The following is a 19,726-nucleotide window of genomic DNA, read 5'->3' as shown; positions in this document are numbered from 1 at the left end:
GGTTTGCAGTTACTCTAGATTCTCAGCCAACAAAAGCTCTCTGTGGATTTTAGGGCATAAGATGATTTCAGATTTAAGAAACATTAGCAAGTGTGAAACGTGAGGATCATGAAGACAGAGCTGTTGGATTGGTTTGGATTTATTAAAGAAGATATTATCCTCTCTCTCTCTCTCTCTCTCTTATAGTATTCAAAAAATACACATGTGGGTGCTTTTCTTTTAAAGGAAAAGACTTAACATATCTTAGTGAGAAACCAGTTTTTAGTTTTGTGTTGATCTGTATTAGTGTTTTTTGATTCTATAATGATATAATATATGATATAATTGTTTATAATAGTCTTAACATTGTTCATAATTAAAAGTACAAATAAACAGACAATAGTAAAAGTAGCACATTAACTTTTCTACTTTGTCTAAAAGTAAGTAAGTGCTTTCTTTTAAATATACCTAAAGTATTGAGTCTAAAGGTACTTTGAGTGTAGCCTATTCCCGAATGTTAACTTCATCTGCCTCTCTCAAATCCACTGTGAATCTTTCTTCACCAGTGATGCTGCTGCAGGCGCGCTCTGAAGGAGGCGGGGTCTAATGGTACCTGCGTGCTCTGATTGGATCAGTGGACCAATTTGCTTATTTATAAATTTCGAAAATGATGCATGAGCTCTGAAGAACGTCTTGCTAGAGGCGAGACCCTGACTCTCTAGAAGAGCAGCCTGTCGGAGCCACGCTGCTCTTCTAGAGAGTCGGGGTCTCGCCTATTTACTTTTCTTTTCACATGCCGCAAGGTTCACAGCAAAATAGACAGAGAAAATGATCTTTCAACACCGTTTCAATGTTTATCTGTCGAATATGTCACAAATCTAAATATTACCAACACTTGAAAGTAACAGCTCTCGAGTGTTTTTTGTTTACTGAATCCTTTTCTTTGTTTTTAACAAGGTTTTGATTGTTATTGCAGGACTGGAAGATGCATGACTTCACACCGTAGAGTCCTGGTGTTCAGTAGAGCACAAAGGCTTCTTTCTATTAGAGGACGTACTGAGGTCATATCAGAAACCCAGACAGCTCCGCAGCACACACGCTCACTGTGTGACAAACTGCTGATCAGAGACGTGTATCGCAATGTTTTATAAATATGAAGTGAAGAAGAAGAAAGTACCGGTATTCGCTGATATATGTAGACGAGTGAATTCAAATTAAGTACTGATACATGGAAAATATACTTAAGTACGAATATTATTAAGAATATTCACTTCCATGGCGGATGGTTTTGAATGTATTAATTTGGAGCATGCATTCAAACAGGAACAGGAATAATGACACACAATAAGAGCACAATTATTCCTGTGTCGATTATAAATTATAAGCTGGCTGTTGAAAGGTCTGCCCAGCACATGAAGAAATCCAGATTGGAAGTGACTGGGGAGGCAAAAGCATTCACGCTATTGTGTCGTCAAACAGTCAACAAACAGTTTTCACTCTGAAGACCCAAGAAATACTGAATAAGAATTTCTTCCCAATGAGCTTTGGGCTTGACAAAATGACAATTGCAGTATTATTTGAGGTCACATGATAAAAGAAGATTTTTCTGTGTTTAAAGAAAAAGATGCGCTACTGCTATTCGCTTATGTTTCTCTATTGCGGAGAAAATAATGAATCTAGCTGAGAGCGTCACAGTCCAGCGAGATAGCGGATCCAGCTAGCAGTAGCAAGTCATAATAAGTGCTACTTTTCGAAGTGGGGTTCAACAGGGGGCCAGAGTTGCATTTTAACAAGGCCTGGCTGGTGTGACTGCACTCTGTGATAAGAGGTAATCAGGGGCCGAGTTGCCTGGTAATTTACCTCGCCGTGGCGGGCAATCAATCGCACGGAGAGGGCAAGGAAATGATTCAGCCACGACAAGCACGGGAGAGAGTTAGAGGGAAATTAGGAAGGGAGTATGTACAGAGAAGGAACGAGTGCTGTTCGAGTCAATAAATCAGGAATCTCACTGTCTTGTAAACGCGAGCAAACACAGTTGATACAGGAAGGAGCTGGTTAGAATTAAATCAGCGTGATTTGATGTAATCACCTGCCATGATCGAGCGATACGCCATGAATTATGCCCCAATAAATGTTTTTTGATTTTTGAGAACACGAGCGGCTGGTACAGCAAATTATAGGAATCTTGCGTGCAGACTCAGTGAACTGGCTGAACTCTCAGTCTCAAATATAAGGGAGAAATAAATTATACAGTGCTGTTCTCTGCAATTCAGAGAACACTTGAGATTGATGAATGACATGTAATGGTATAAATTCAGAAGTGGACTGGAAAAACCTCTAAGGTTATATGTATAAGGTTGCAAAGTTTTTGAATATTTGTGGTGTTTCATGCGTTTATGAGTATGCGCACACTGGGATTTCAGTGGAATTTCTGAACTGGGATTATATTCTGACTTCATATTGAGGGTTTGAGTTTCCTTAGTTAAATTCGGGGTGATATTAAAAAAAGTCCACAAGTCTCTAGTCGGAGCAACTTTAGCTTTGTCTCAATTCAGGGCCACATCCTTCTGAGAATGCATTTGAGGATCGATTGTGTCACAGCAGCCAACTAGACTGTCCTGTTTCGAAGGCTCTGTCGAATGGGCCAAATACGTCCTTCAATCCTAGAGAAACAAATGCTCCAACTTTCATATCGTTTCCAATGTCAGCAATGTTGCTAGACAACAGCAATAAGGGCGGGGCCAGCTTGTGAAGCTGATCACTGAAAGCTTCCGCAGACGAGACCGTCTCATTTCAGTTCGGCCTTCGCGGAATGCTCGGTCTACCCTGCGCATGGAGATTGCTTCCTTCGTGGGCAGGGCAGACCTCATCCTCTGAAGGATGCAGTACCTAAATTGAGACTCAGCGTGTGTCCTCGTCAGTTTGGCTGTAAATTCAACATGGACACAGGAAGCAGCCCCCGTCCCTCCACTGCTCTTGTATTGAACCAACAAGTGTAGCAGCACAGTCACAATTATTCTTGTGCAACACACCTCTACTCCGTGGTGCATGTCGGGTAATCCTGGCTGCTCTGTCCCTTCATCCATCCATCCCCCCCCCCCCCCCTGCCTCCAACCTCCTCCCTCCCTCACCTCTCCATCCACCCCAACGCCTCCGGCGCTGGTCTGACAGTCAACGGCGGCTGGTCCACGTGGACCACCTGGTCGTCCTGCAGTGCTGTGTGCGGGCGTGGCTGGCAGAAGAGGAGTCGGAGCTGCACCAACCCCACGCCACTGAACGGAGGCACATCCTGTGAGGGGCAGAACGTCCAGAAAAGTGCCTGCGTGGCCACCTGTCCAGGTAACTCCCAGGCAAGCCTGTTTGTCCTGTGGCGCTTGGCTTCCTGTGGCTTCCATTTCGCATTTTCTTTGCATCTAGAAGTCATCAATTCATTTTTTATGTTGGCTGCCCTTTACTATCAGCACGTCTTTTCTCAGATGTCAGTGCCTCTGTTTTGTTTTCCCGCAATTAGGCCACTTACACAGCAACATCAAAGGCTATTAGTCTTCACAGCAAGGAGTCATCCTGAAAGTGATTTATTATCGTCACGCTTTTGTTCACATATCTCTTTATCTACGCAGACCCTGCTTTTATATAGACCTGTCTGTTTTAAGAGACATGGTCCCTGCCGTGGCGTTGTGTCAGACCAGCCAGTACATCTGTTATTGTTTGCTGCTCAAGCTATGTAGTAAATATGGCCAATAAAAAGCTGAATTATGGCGACCTGTGTGCCATGTTTAGGTGTGGGGAGTTGAGGGCGTTTCATTTGCCGGTCCGCTCTCCCTTGTGAGCGCGTCAGAGAGGCAGAGTGCCCTGCCTGATACTGAGCAACACATATCGATCCCTGCTAGCCTGAGATGGAAGTCAAGCTGCTTCATTTCTCTCGCTCTCTCTCCCTGACAGAGGGAGAGAGAGCGAGAGAGGGAGAAAACAGGAGGTGTAAGGAGGAGGCAGGGATAGAGACAGATGGAATCAGATACAGTGTAAGGACGGCAGGAACAAAGCCCTGAGTGAGAGAGCGAAGAGGAAAACCGAGAAAGAAGTAAAGAAAGCCTGAGTGTGTACGAGAGCTGGCTGCTGCCTGTCAGCAGATCAGTCTGTGGACACAGTCTGTCGCTGGGGCACTGCAGCCGTGCTGACCGCAGGAGAAATCTCCCACGCTCAGTAAATAGCAGAAAGGGAAATCGAACACCTCTGGCAGTGGCAGCTTCTCCCTGTCTAAAACAAAGGTTATCTCCCTCAGTGAATCATGGTGTTGTGTTACACATCTCCCATGTAAAGACATCACTAGATGTCAAGCATGAGTGTAAGTAACATGGCCCGCTGGAATACAGCAGCAGGAGGAGGAAGACAAAGGAAACAGAAATGTGTGACGCTCTGTTAGGACGCGCTCTGGACAGATTTGGAATTATTAGCGCTGGAGCAACGAGTAATGGAATTACAGGGGTGTCCAGGGATGCTTGACATTCCCCCACAGCAAAGCAGGATACTGACCTCCATGAGCTTAAAGAGATTTATGTCAGTCTGAGCTATTGTTAGACTGAACCCCACCCTGCTCTCTCTTTCTCTTGCCCCGCAAGGAGAAAGTGTGTAATTTCAACCCTTGGGGTGCTGTGACAGAAATTGCATTGTGCCCTGTGAACACAGATTGCACAGACGTTGGGAGTAAATTAACTCCTCTTTGTTTCCCTCTTGATGAGGTGCGCCACACCAACGTGACCCCGCTCACACCTCTATCAGTTCTGTTGTGGGCTCTGCCTCCTCTTCTCTCTCGCTACCTGTCTCAGACGGAGCATCAGTGGCACGGACAGCCACAGCTGTCTGCGCCCGGCGAGGGTTCCCCTCAAGGCCAAAGTCCGCCACGCCAGAGTCAGGGGGATGATGGGCTGTTGTTTCCAATCACAAGTGGCACAGTGGCTCTGTTGTGTACTCACAGACATGCCTCTGAAAGCCCCCAAGATGAACTGACTCCTGCCGTCATTTGTCCTCCAGCACACACACACACACCCACACCCACACACACACATGGCCTAGCAACAACAAGCCCCAAATACATCCAAATCCTCACTTTGACTCATCATATACATGATTAACACATATATGAGTCATCGGCCTGAATAGCAGCTCTCATATAAGAGTCACGCGTGGTCAGCGGGGGGGGGGAACAGATGAGACCAGCCTGGCAGAGAGCGTTCTTCAATGCTGGATAACAACTTTAATTATCCCTGTGCTTTTAGCCTCTGCGGGTCTCATCCACTTCATGTACAGTAGATGGTGATTTAAACCAATTTCAGAAGAAAGGGTCTGGGGGAGAATGAATAGCACGGGGAGCTGTAATGCTGCGGATAGACACCATGTTATTTGTTTAGGCACCGTTGACATTTGGATTCAGAAGTAGTGTTCTTTTATTTTTTAACTCAGCCTTGAGACGCAATTTTTTCCTCCACAGTGACTCTCTGTTTGACGAGGGTTATAAAAGCTGCATGATTTAATGCTGGTCTTGTTTCGGAAGTTCATTAATTATCTAGACGGATATTCTTTGTGGATTATTAGCTCTCTAGTGCATTTAACTTACAGCATTAGATCTTTGAAATGGGTTACAGAAAAATATTAAATATTGTTTTTGCTGCTTACTCTGTGTGATTTAAAGCTACAGTCTGTTTCTGCTTTGTCTAGAACACACACTGATGGATTTGCCGCACTCCTCCTCTGGGGGATAAACAAGATGCTGTCGACTGAATGAAAAATCACTGGAAACTAATCAGTTTAAATTTGGAAGCAACAACATGCAGAGGCTATCATTTTTCTCTACGTTTGCCCGGCTAACTCTATATATACATTTCTTGTTGCAATGCCGATGGCCATGTGTTGTTCCAAATATGAAAAGTAGCATGATCCCTGCAGTGTAGTGCTGATCCTCAACCACAGAGGCAGATTTGCATACGCGCACACTTCATGCGAGCTTCCACAGACTGACACGGTCGACACCGGCCTGTTCGGCAGCAGAACTCTCCACATGTCTGTTCACGGTGACTCTTTGTATCTAAATGTGAGCTCCCACCTCTTGTCAGGAAATTCTGAAGCCAGAGAGGTTCATCTGTATTTTTGTCTGTCTCCAAAGTGTTTAATGAGAGTTGGCGGAGGCCTGTGTGGCAGATCAGATGGGCTCCATGCTGGGAGAGACGCAGGGAGCTGAGGAGGTGGAGGAGGAGGAGGCGGCGGCTGAGGCTAAAGCCTGAGGCTCAGAGCAGAGCAGATCAACACTTGAGACAGCGAGTAGCCAAGCTATGCAAGAGCCTAATCTCCATTTCTCTCTCTCTCTCTCTCTCCTCTGGCTTCTCCTTTTTCCTTTGTCTCCGTCCCATGGCCTCCCTCGCTGTAGTATCCCACATAATTCTGCAGTCCATCCCACACCTCTCCATCACCTCTGCCCCGGCGCCGACTTGTGGTCAGAGCCAACAGTTGGGGCAAAATGTCAAATCATGCCAATGTTTCCAACAAAGATAACACTAGCCTGGCCAACAAAAGATAGCTGGACCCCAGTTTTGGAGGCAGCACTGTGGCACCTACCTCACACAAACGACTTGAACGGTTGCCTGATGTGTTAGCAAGCTGCGAAACAACCCCGAGAAATTTTCTAATTTGTGCGAATTATTTAAATATTAAACGGATCCCTCCGGCTTGCCAGGGGAGTCGTGAGAATTCTACGTGATGGAAAACAAACAGACTCGAGGCTGGTGCATTTGTGCACGCGCTCTCTTGTAAGTGTGTGTCTGTGCATGTGCGTGGTGTACGGAGGCAAGTTGGAGCCCATATGTCTGCTGTCTGCACTGCAGGCAAGTGTCTAGTTCTACTGTGTAAGTAAGCATTTGTGCGTGTGCCTGGATATTATCAGAGATTGTTCTGGAGCCTACATATTTTATCCAAGGAACGGAGGCTGTGGCTAATAAATGTGACAGAAAAACACATTAGTTCAGTGTGAAAAGACGGTGGCCATCTGGTGACAGCCTTGCATCAGCGGCGTTATTAATCATTTGGTGCCATTTGTTTTGGCTCACCCTCTTCATATCTCATTCTGTCTCATTCTGGTTTGTTCTACTGGTTCAGTTAACAGAAGGGAGTGAACTGCGCTTCGTTCAATTACCAATCCCATATTATTTAATCAATATATCCGTCAATAACAGGAAGGCAAACCGGTTTCTCAAAATAAAATGGATCAGAGTTAGAGAATAAGAATTGGAAAATAATCCCACTTCGGTGTCTAAGCTATCAACCCACTCAATGGGTCTTTTCTGTGGCTTTTTTCCCCCCATCAGGCTTTGAACATCAGGATTAGGGCGGCTACTGTGCACACATACGTGTTGACAGGACAGTGGGAGCAGAAGGGCGGCCCGCTGGTCACAGTGGTGCTTGTCTACCTCCTCACGCTCCCCTCAAGGACACAGGAGCTGTTGGTGTCCAATGATCTCGGCCTGTGTCCGTCAGCAGCCATTGTCATTTTGAACAGCGGAGCCTCAGACAGGCCCTCCCACCGACATTCGAAGAATGGTCGGCTTCCTCCTGCTTCCCGCCTTGACAACATGTCCAAATGGGGGGCTTGCCATTTGGCTATTGTACGACTCCTCGGAGACCCGGCCAACCTAAAACCTGTGGTGCTGCAAGATTGAAAATCAGCTGCGGTGCCTTTTTTCAGCAGCACTAACAATCTCTCTCCGGGGATTTGATAAGAAAAACTGCGGCTGTGGATAACACTTTTCTAATGTGGATTTCTGAACAAAGAAAAAATTGTAGAAGGACAAGGTTTGTTTTCGTATTTCAGTTTTAAGTCTGGAGAAGAGGAAATCAAATAAATAGCCAATTCTTTCGCTTCACTGCTGTTATAGTAACCACTTACTATCTGGCCAATTCTTAGAATAATGTCCAAACACGTCTTTGGTCTCTGCCTCTGTGAAAAGCCTCCTCGGCCTCATCATTCCTACATATGTCTGAGCCAAACAGGCCTTCAAGGACTGTTTATGCATCTTCATCTCTCTTTGATTTCCCTTGGCCTGGTTGTGGCAGTGTTGGGGCCTCATCCACATTCTCATGAGCAGCGTCCCGTTTCCACTCCAATCTCCTTGTTTGGAAACGTTATTTGCATGGACCTTAGTCTTGCTTTGTGCTGGAAAAGAGAAGTCGAATTTCATCACCTCATCGGGGCAGATGTTGATCTCATCTCTTTATTTCACAGTGGTGTGGACAAACTGAGGGGTGACATAATGTATTCATTAGGATGTAATTCGCTATTCAATCATTCTCCTTCCCGGCCTGGATAATCAGCCCACTGGCCCACGGATGGGTCCACTCAATGCCAAACAAGGACAATTATCTGATTGGTTCTGCTCTCTCTGCCAAATGGATCTGACTGCAAAAAAGGCCCGAGCTTTGTCAGCATCCCACCAAACACACACACACACACAAACACACACACACACACATCCTCAAGTAATGATTTTAGGCCACACATGGATAAATAGGCGAGAGAAGTGTGCTAGCGGGGTCTGATTTTCACACCTGTGCCTCCGGTGCTCACAGCGGTTCTTAGCTGTTTTCCCAAATTGGGACTAAAATCATGACTTTGTACAGTTATGAAATTATACAGTAGTTATCCTACCACCATTAACATCCCGCCATCGCACTTATGTTTTATTAACCAAAGCCTCAGACCAGCAGCCGGTCGGACCATCTCTCTGGAGGTCATGACCCCTGCACTCTTTATTGATAGGATTAATGAGCACTAAGGTTTCCCTAGCCCTTAGATCGGTCAGGTGGAGGGTTGCTGCTGTCATAGAGGGGTGTCTGTGTGTGTGTGTGTGTGTGTGTGTGTGTGTGTGTGTGTGTCGTTCACCTTTTACATTTGGGAGAAAAAAAACGCCATTGTCTCAGGGTTTCTTTCTCCCATGAGAGCTCATTACTGCCCTTTTTCCCCTCAGCCCAATGGCCACCCTTCCCCAGGCTCAATATCAGCCTCCTCCACCACCACCACTCCCACCCACCCTTGAACACTGGCAAATTACCCCCACCGTTGCAAAATGGCCTCCCGCTCTGTGTGTGGCAAAGCTGCAGATATTTCTCGCAGCGGTGCACGCTCAGATCTATTACAGGCCAATTTCCATTCGTTTCATATTTTGCTGCCCGTGCTGATGGTAGTGGTGTGTTTAAAGTTATATGGCCTGGCTGCAGGTGCAATGTACAATGTACAATCCATCTCTGGTAATACCCGTAGTGTCTCTTGCATGCAGCCGCACCACAGGTAATGCTCGTGTTGCTACAGTAACAGCTTGTTTGAGAAAGAATTCAAAACGGAGGCAGACTAGCTCTCCCTCACAAATGATTTAAGTAGAATTTTTTTAAATAGCATATTTGCTTGCATGTTTAACAGTAGACTAGTGGACTGATTTCCCAGGGGTCAAATTCTTCTCCCTCTGCATTTTCCTGTTGACAGCTGGGTCTACCAGGCCACAGCGCCCTTATCCACAACGTACCAATGGGGTTTAGCTTAGTTGCATCTGATTTCCATGTTGGAAAATACACACAGAAAGTAGAATAGCGACAATATGGCTCCCCTCAGCAGTTTTACATGTTTTGGTTTCTTTGTGCATCTGCTGGATTTGAGTGTGAGCAAGTGGATTTGCATGTCTTTTATAATGCTTTCCCTACCCGGTTTCCATTTTAGAGTGAGTAAATTTGCACAGGATGGCAAGAGAGGATTCCACCAGTTGTTCTCATCTCACACGCAAATACACCACTGCTTTGACACCAGTGCTCTGAACTCCTCAGCCTGCGCTGTTTGTAAAAAAGAAGCTATAGCTTGTTTTATAGAAACTGTTCAGCATGACTTCCGATCAATAGTTTATCCCTTGACCTAAAACGTGTTTGAGTTTTTTGCTGCTGCGTGTGTGTATTTGTGTGTGCAGGCTAATGTGTGCTCGACTCATGTTTTTTATATAATGTGTCCTTGCAGTGGATGGCGGCTGGAGCGAGTGGAGCAAGTGGTCAGCGTGCGGCGCCGACTGTTCGATGTGGAGGAGCAGGGAGTGCTCCCAGCCCTCACCTGGCACCGGGGGCAAAGACTGCCAGGGGCTGGACCTCCAGTCTCTCAACTGCACCAGCGAGCAGTGCCCACAGAGTGAGTGCACAGCCGCCCACACGCTGCAAACCATACTCTCACTGTTCAACTCAGTGGAACAATAGGAAAGATGCAGGATCACGACACACTTTTCTGGAACAGGATCAGCAGAATGCAGTAAAGTTCTGTATTTGCCTCGTGTAGCTCCGCCGATGGGCTGCAGAGGAACATTATAAAATCAATACATGTGCTCAAAGCAACATCTGAAAGCTGCAGCCAGAAAAAAACTAAAAACGTTTCTAATAATTAAGTGTGAGGCCAAAATGGAAAATGTATTCAGGGATAACAGGCATAACTGTAAAGTCTTGCAAAGATCATCAGTCAGCCCCGGGAAAAAGAAAAGGCTTTGCCCCTCCTCCTTATTCCTTCTTCTTCGATTTCATTTTCCTCGAGAGTGTCCTCCTCTTTTTATCAGATCAAATAAACCTTTAATGTCTCCTTATAGTGTCAGCTTCCTGTGATAGATGTAGAGAATGGTTCATAAAGGAAACGCGTCCATCTCATGCGACCCTTGTTCTGACAGAGGAGTCGTCAGCGGACCTCTTGCTGGCTCGTTCCCACTTGTCTGACCTTTTCAGACAATCCGCTCTAAATAACACCAGTATGGCACTTGCTCCAAAGATAATACGCAATCTCTCCTGTGCCTGCACCGCGATGCTCTCTGACCTATTAATAGATCTGAGAATTACAGCATCTCTCTTGTGATTCAAACACAACCTGCCAGATAAAGTGCTGCCGGCAAATCAGCCGTGAAAACACAGACATGGCTGGTATGCATGTGTGCTGTGATTTTTTTTCTCCACGTGCATATATTTGGTTCGCATAAACATATGTAGCTGCATAGCCAGTGTGTATTCCTTTTTGTTGTAAGTGAATCAGCCACTTCTGTGTTGTTCTGCCGCCCCACATGTGTCATTAATAGAGCATGTGCATACTGTCAGTATGAGAACACGCAAACCTCGTACAGCCCGAGCTGGCAGACTGAGTGGAGAGCGCCACCACAGGGTCCTCCACCGACCAGATGGACATGAAGGCAAAGCTCTGTCGCTCCCCACAGATATCAAAGACTGAGAGATATTGCAGCTTCCCATCATGATATGATGAGTCTCGGGGTGGCATCTCATAAAGAAAATGTTATTAATAGTGCGGCTGTTGGGCTGACCTGCCTGGAAAACACTGCGTTTTAATGGGATGCAGTTGACACGGGCCAGTGAATTAATAAACTGAATTATGCATTTTGCACTGATTGACGTGATCAGATAGACCAATGCATGGAGCGCGAGCGTCTGAGTGCTACTGTATGCGAATGATGCCCTGTGTATTCATATATACATATGTAAGCAGTGTGTGCAATCGTGTGTGTGTGTGTGTGTGTGTGTGCATGCATGCGAGCGTTGCCACCAATAGCTGAGTATGGCTGGTGCAGTGAACCAGGGAGCTCAGTCGGCCCATCATCAAAGGTCAGCAGCTCCTCCCCAGAGAGGCAAGATATATACACAAAGATGCCAGTCATTGTTCCTCCAGTGTACACACACACACACACACCCACACACACACACACACAGAGAGAGAGAGAGACCCTCAGTATTAACACTGACAGCGCAGAGCGAACCGCGGGCCTCTGAAGAATGCCTGTCCCAATCTGTTCCCAGCAGATGTGTTTCCATAGACAATTGCTGTGTGAAGTATTATAATAAGCAAAATAGCGAGATGGTTTTGGCTTGTCAGCAACTCTCATACTTCAACCATGTCTGCAGGCTATTAGCTGAGATGGAAAACTTCCCCCCCTGAAACAAAAGGCACCCCATTCCCTCCCTGTGTAATCGAGCAATGCAAGTGCAGAGTAAGCTGTAGTTACTCTGCAACACGACATCCTCCGTCTGAAGAGCTCTCAAACATCTGTAATCTCCCTCATTAGGGCAGAAATGGCATAACGTTAGATGAGGTTATTGTTTAGGGTATCGTATGAATGAGAATCGACGTGCGGCAGCGTGCTTTGTTTTACAGCTCTAAAATAAACAGATCTGACCCAGGCAGGATCGTTTTCATAAGGCAAACAAGTGGAGCCCAATATGAAGCAACCAATAATCTGTGCGGGGGAAATGATAAATACGCTGGCAGCCTGCCAGAGCAGACAGGTGTTAGAGGGCACAACAAAAAAAAATGCAAAATAAAAGTGCTGCTATTCTCAGGTACGGGAAATTAGGGGCGACATAACAACAATTATTTGGCTTAATGTGTGTAATGAAGTTAATTAGCTTCATTTGCAGCAGCATCCTGTTTCGGGGGGGATGTCACAACTGATTGTGCAAAGCCCGTAAAACGATTAATCCATCTTAAGTGTGTTTTTGAATTTGGAGGCTAATCCGCCGGCGAAAGCGGTGGATTGTGTTCGTCGCGGGTTTGTTTGTCAGAAGGGCGCGGTCACGGGCTGCATGAAAAATGGCCCTACGCTTATTTTTGGGCCATATTTCATCGGGACTCGCTGAGGGATGGGATGACTGTATTGTGGAGATAGTAATGGTCACGTTCACTTTGAGAGTTTTAGTAGCCATATTTCCCTGACCTTAAGAACTTCACCGTTATTCATCTTCGGGCGAGTGACTAGAGGATTGGCCATGGGATGAAATATATTCTCAGGCCTCTTGATAAATGCCTGGGGAAGAGGCGCGGGAGGCTGCCAAGCTTTTATTTATCAAGGCAGGGGAGAGAACGGAGCAGGTAGAGTGAGTTGAGGACTATCAGGTGCAGACATTGTGCTGACTGCCAATGCAGCACGAGTCCAAACTTGAACATGGAGCAAGGTGCATCGCCTCCGAGGAGATGAATTATAAGTCCGCTCCGGCCCATCACAAGTCAGAAACTGATCCTGAATCCGCCAGCCCCGGAGCGAGTGTGTGAGGAGCATGTACTGAAAGCTCGGGCAGGGGGGGGAACAAACAGAGACTGGCCTGGGGGTCAACTCTGACATTCACAGATTATCCGCCGGCAGGTGCCAATCATCCAGAGAGGTCACACTCAAAGAGAATCCAAAGTTCTCCGCCAGCAATCACGTCAAGTGGAAATGAGCGATGGAGCGATGGGCTGACAGAGAGGAAATTGGTCGTGTGTGTGGAAGAAGAAGGAGAGAGGGAGCGAGAGGGGCCACTAAAGTAAAGCTCATCCAATTATAAAACCCGATTAGCTATGTCAATTAAAGTGTGATGGATGTCCTTTCAATTATTGGCTGGCATCATGAAAATCAATGAGCGCGGGCCAGGAGGAGCCGAGACCAGTCGCCGGTCAGGGTCGCAGTGCACATCAGGATTGTTTCACTGTGACACCTGGTGGGTCAGATAAAACTTCACTCACTGATCGTCTGATAAACCACCAGAGATTAAAGACAGAATGGAGGGAAAGAGAGGAAGGAATCAAGTGAAAGAGAGAGAGAGAGAGACAGAGTTGTCTGATTGACCGACTTCATTGTCTGGCTGCGTGAATGGTGCAGAGGAAAACGAAGAGTCAAGATACCGGATCTTTGCATCCGAGGTCAGCCAGGTGACTTTGCTTCGCCCTCGGGAGAGTAAACAGCAACCGGCCCTTCTGAGGCTGTGTTTATCCAATCAACAGAAGCCGGTTGTCCTCCATCTCCTTGCTGACGGCTGTTGTTTTGTCTCCAGTCGGACCCGGACATCTCCCAGTCGACTGCGGCGCTACACGTCCAAATATCACAGCCTCGTCTGGCCTTTGACTTAACAAGACAATTGGATTTAGGAACTTTAATAAGAGATTCAGTCAAAGACTCTTCTGCCTCCCCCCCCCCCCCCGTTTCTTTTGAGCTCATAGTGAAAACGTGTCAGGCTTAGCCAGGCAGCTTCCTTTTACTCACGCCTCCCTGAGGATTGACGGATGCAGGGGGGGGGGGGGGGGTCAGAGGAGAGAGGGAGAGGCGGCGTAAGTGATGAGTTGAGAGGTGGAGGACGGGTGTTTGGATCTCATGAGACTCTTCATGTATGTACCTTGCAGATGTGCATCAGGATGTCAGGAACAAAACAGGCGAACTTGTGTTTATCTTCAGTCAGTCATTCACAATTGATTACATGTCAAGAGATTCCTGGCTCTGCCGAGGGCCGCCATAGAGCCCGGCTGCATATAATCCTGCTACTTAAGGTATCAGATTGTACTGAGATAATCACCCATGAAATAGATTCTGGCATTTCTCTTAAAGACGTGGGCTGTGGCAGGCGGCTTTGTACAGAGAAATTGATTTTTTTCAAAGCAAAAAGAATAAGGCAAGGACAAATGGATGAAAAGTGAGACGGAGAAACGGGAGGGAAAAAACAGAATAGTTTTTTAGAATTTTTTTTTTTTTTTTTTAAACGTGTTTCTTATTCAAATCTGACTGATAGGATCCTGCTAATTTAATTGTGCCATCCCCATGTCACGGATTTACAACACCAATTAAAACTTGTCGAATCTCTGTTTCCAGGGCTGAGCATGGTTGCTGTCAGGTGGTGTGTTTGAGCAGTGGTGGAGAAACACAATGACACTCTGGAGATATTCATCAAAATGTGTCGCGTCTAATGATAATCGGTCTGATTTGGATACAAACATTTCGGACGTGTTATTGCTGTTCGTTGCTGAAACGCAAATCGTGTGTGCTGTCAGTAACAGACGCGTGCTGCCTCCCCATTGGTCTTTTAAATTCTTCTTTTTAATCTTGCGCGTTCTCTCTTCTTCTTCCTGTTCCTGTCCTCCTGCATTTTGTTTGCCGACTCGCCCCATGGCAGCCTGCAGCACTCTAACCTTTGCTGTTGTTCTCCGTCCCTCAAAGCCGCGCCGCTCTACGCGTCCCCTCCTCGACTGTGTTCAGTTGACAGCACTATACGCCCCCGTGGCTCCCCGGCAAAATGGTCCTCCACAAAGGCCTCAGGAGCATCCTCCACCTCCGCCACCAAATTCCCCTCGGCCCGGGGAGACAGCCGTAGCAAATCCCATTCTCCTGCAAAACAGACCCACACACACACATACAGCACATACACACTGATGCAAGCGCACATCGGAGCTGCTCTGGGCTTAGCTGTCTTCTTTATTCTGTACTTTTGGGAGAAAGATGCTCCCATGCTTTTGAAAGAGACAGACATTAAATAAGAGGTGCTAGAATTTCATAAGCAAATCCTGCAATTTTTCCACTGTCTCTCTTGAGGTGTCGAGTGCTTAGAGAATAAGACAGAGCGGTGAGGAATATACTGGAATAAGATAATATCCAGTGGAGAAATGAAGTGAGGTAATGCTACAAAACCCGCTGCACAAACTGGTTCTTTCTCCTTTTCGATTATCCACATGTTGACGTTGAAGTTTTGTGAAAGTTTTCTAAAATGTGCTAATGTTGAACCACATGTTGATACAACACCTGAGGAAATATTCCACCTGGGTTTAAAAATGTCTCCTCTGTCGTTCTGTGTCTTCCTCCTCTAGCTGTGAGTGGTGCCGAGGACGTGGCGCTCTACGTCGGCATGGTGGCGGTGGCCCTGTGTCTCACGCTGCTGCTCATCGTGGTCGTCCTGGTGTACCGCCGCAAGAAAGAAGGCCTGGACGCCGATGTGGCGGACTCCTCGATCCTCACCACTGGCTTCCAGCCCATGGGCATCAAGCCCAGCAAGCCAGGTGTGTGGGCACCGCGGCCACGCAGGCCCCCTCCCCACAGCAGTAGGACACTATTCTTTGTTCTACCCTCCTCTGTGCGTCTGTCCGTCAGCCCACCGTGACCGTGCAGCACTCATCTACATGTACCACGGAGCCTGCTGTTTGTGGCCGTAGAGTTGGCGTGAATGTGTTTACAGTGGTTTGTAGTATAGGCAAGACGTATTATGTTCCGTGTGTGTGTGTCTGCGTGTGTGTGTGTGTGTGTGTGTGAGCGGCGCGCATGTGCTGTTTATTTTCCTGCCTGATACATTATGTTTCGCCACCACCTCATTGTCAGGAAATGTACCCACTCTGTTTACTGCCTGTGTGGAGCCTCTGAGGTTTACCAGAGAGTAATAGAAATACAACTGTCTGAGTTGGATGGAGATGGGGAACCGGGCTGCAGTGCCTGTGATGCACCGTGAAGGGAAAAAAGCCTTTATACATTCCGGGTGCTAAGCTGTATCTGAGTTCTGTTTGGAATTGATTGTGTGGTTGCTAAAGAGACAGGCAGAGATAGAGCGAGGGGAGGGGAATTGAGTGGAATTTGTGTTTGTGTATTGTCAAGAGTGTGTGTGAGTGTTCCCCGCACCATGTGTCTTTTTCTGTGTTTGCTTCGGTTTTCTGTTTGTGTTGCGACAGCTTTAGAGAGTGTGAGGTCTGTCTCTGATGTATAACCCCCCCCCCCCCCCCCCCCCCCCCTTGCCTTGATTGCCACTCATGGAGATTCACACATTTGCTTTTGTCTGTTTTCTCCTTTTTTTTGTATTATTTTTTTTTAAACAGAGAATTCCCACTTGCTCACCATCCATCCCGATCTCACCACCACCACCACCAGTTACCAAGGCACCCTGCGCTCTCGCCACGACACCGCCGGGAAGTTCTCCATGACCAACGGGCCTCTGCTGGACCCGCTCCCCAACGGCTCACACACACTGCACAATGGCAAGCTTAACTCGGACCCTTCAGAGTTTGTGAGCCGGCTGTCGACCCAGAGCTACTTCAAAACGCTGACTCGCGACGTGGCCAACACCTCCTATGGGACCTTCAACTTCCTGGGAGGGAGGCTGACGATCCCCAACACAGGTGGGTTCAGCTCAAAAGAACAGAGAGATAGCATGCTGCTTTTTTACTTGGAATCCAGATTGTATTCTCATAAACTGTTTCATCAAGTATAAATTGAGTCCATCTTAATGTCGGTTAAAGATAATGAATTTCATGTTGTCCCATCAACCCTCCAGCTCTTAAACTCTGTACATCACGAATGTCAAATATCCTACTTCTCACTACTGTCTGTTTCAAACTGTCGGCTGGACCCTCGTACAGTTGAAATAGCCATCTGGTGAAGCTCAGTGGTCCAATCTTCCAAACTACCTCCTACCCTTCTCCAAAAATCGAAGTCAAAGTAATTTTACACGGCATTCAATTTGTTCGTCCGCTCTGCTCCTCGGTGGTGCCTCCTCCGCTGCTTCACTTGGGTGGAACGCTAACAGGTTAACCCACAGATTCATTGTTGAAGAGTAGGGCAGTGGCAGTTGGGCGGTTTCAAAGACGACAAATCGCCTCAACTTTGTGTGTTACTTTGCCATCAGTGGGGTAGAACACGAAACACTCCCACACGCCGCCGGAGCTCTGATAGTGAGCTCCCCCTGCTGGATCATGAGATAGTGTGTATTTTTTATTTATAATAAAGGTTATTACAGTTCCAATGTGAATCCCATAACCCTCATCCCCACGTCCGGGCACTAATGTACAAGTACACAAGCCAGTAACTACTCAAACCTATACCCGTCATACACACACTAAGATTGGCTGAGCTGGTGTTAATATGCACTATATAACTGGAATGAACCTACCCTTCAAACTACATTGAGTTTGATTCCCCATGAGATTTTAAAGCTTAACTCTCTGATGTTTCTTGTGACCGTTGTTCTTAATTCTTCTTAATGCTCAATCCCTTATAGTTATTGTATAATGTTGCTTTGTTCTGTTGATTGTGTTTGTTGTGATAGTTTCAGGCTCTCTGGTCTCTCTCAGAGAATTAAATAGCCTGATTAGAAGAAGATTAAATCAATGAAAGATTAACAACTCTGTAGAATTACCTGCTTTTCAGGATTAATTGGTCATAAAATCTGATCTTCATCTTAGGCACAAGCATAAACAATATGCTTACACTGATAACACACAATTATAAACATTTGTGTCTTTATTGAACACAGAGGACTGAAGTCTTGGATTTAATAACTGCTTTGGCAGCAATAACTTGAAAAACTCTTTCACTAGCTGAATCAGATCTGCACGATGTTTGGGAGGAATTTTGAGCTTTTCTTCCGACAGAGCTGCTTCAGATCAGGACCGCCAGTCTGAACGACTTTCTAAATGAATTCCATGACATCTGGTTTAATGCCTGGGCTCTGACTCTGACATTAACTCCAATTTATACAGTCATTGTCCTGCTTCATCATCCTGCTTCCTCTGAGCTTCCTCTGGTGGACAGCCACCCTGACATTACCCTGTAAAATGCCTTGATAAACTTGAGGAATTAATTTTCACCTGGATGATGTTAAGCTGTCCAGATTCTAGAAAGTATATAAAGATGAAAGGCGAGTCTTCACCTCATCATCTAGAAATCAAGCCAAAATATCCTGCTATCTTCAAGGTAGAAGCCACGGTAGTGAGGTTACGCCCATACACACATTTGACCAATTCTGACTCAGCTGTCAATCATGATGTTTTCACCTGAAAGAGCCAAACTTAACAAAAAAAGTATAACTTGAAAACACATTAAGTGATTAGAAGCACCTAAATTGACTAAAACCATCTTCGAGAAAAAAAATGTTTACGTGTATTTTTTGTTAGGAACATGTCCCATAGACCTACATGGAGGAGGTGTGGTTTATGACCCATACTGTAGCCAGCCACCCGGTGGCATACGAGAGTGGCTTCATTTTGGGTGAGCTGTCATGTCTTTCATCTTCATTTACAGTCTATGGTCCAGATCTAGAGACGGCAAAGCTTCAGACCCTGAGGCTGCTTCATGCTGCTAACTCCAGACCCACTTCACCACTCAGATGATATTTTCATCTCGGCGTGCAGTCTCCTGTTTTACACCATATGTAGACCATTGCTCTTTCTTCCTCCAAAACAATTCAACCTTGGTTTCATAGGCCAAAGGAAAATACATTCTCCATGGAGTCTCAGTGCGTCTTTGTCAAACCAGTACATCTCCATGACAGGACGCCATACAACATGCCACAGCGTTTTGATGATTTGTGTAAAGGTCGACTCATGAACAGAAATGTTAACCAGCTCTCGTGATTCTTTTAAACCTTTAGCTGTAACTCCACGGTTCAGTTTTCACACATTGCATTCTGCAGAGTGCCTTTGGATTCACCTTAGCAGGACGCCCACTGCTTAGGAAGGTAGGCACAGAACTAAATCATCTCACTTATAGAGAGTTTGTCCAACTCTGAACTGATGAATATTTAAATGTCTTTTAAATCACTTTGTCACCCTTTTTAGCTCTATGCAAATCAACAATTCCAGATTGTAGGTTTTTTGTGAGACACATTTCACATCAGCAGATGCTGCTTGCTGCAAAAGTCAGGAAAAGTCAAAGTATGGCTGCAGCCTATGCCTCCAATCTGCTTTCATTGATTGGACTTCAGGACTGCTAACTCCTGACTGGAAATAGTTTTTTTGTCAGAATGATGTGTTCGATGTGGACAAGAACAATAATAACGTAGTGAAATAGATTGTGTTTGTTCATTATTGTAACTTAGCTGAAGATCTGACCATATCTTAAGAGAATTTTACACAAAATAAGAATAATTACAAAGGGTTCACAGGTTTTTTCTTGCTATTTATGATATAAAT

The 19,726-nt window shown here is 46.0% G+C and overlaps 1 protein-coding gene across 1 annotated transcript in view; it reads left to right on the top strand.

The window, feature by feature from the left end:
- The window catches only part of unc5a (unc-5 netrin receptor A), a 143,997-nt gene that overhangs the window by 99,543 nt on the left and 24,728 nt on the right, over nt 1-19,726 (top strand). The window contains exons 6-9 of the mRNA XM_053428121.1: nt 3,151-3,318; nt 10,022-10,186; nt 15,644-15,874; nt 16,637-16,936. Coding sequence (XP_053284096.1) covers nt 3,151-3,318; nt 10,022-10,186; nt 15,644-15,874; nt 16,637-16,936 — 864 coding nt within the window. The remainder of the gene's footprint in view (nt 1-3,150; nt 3,319-10,021; nt 10,187-15,643; nt 15,875-16,636; nt 16,937-19,726) is intronic.

The sequence above is a fragment of the Pleuronectes platessa genome, chromosome 8 (assembly GCF_947347685.1).
Source record: "Pleuronectes platessa chromosome 8, fPlePla1.1, whole genome shotgun sequence".
Taxonomy (NCBI): Eukaryota; Metazoa; Chordata; class Actinopteri; order Pleuronectiformes; family Pleuronectidae; genus Pleuronectes; species Pleuronectes platessa.
Note: the sequence above shows the minus strand (reverse complement) of the source record. Positions and strands in the feature narration are given on the sequence as shown.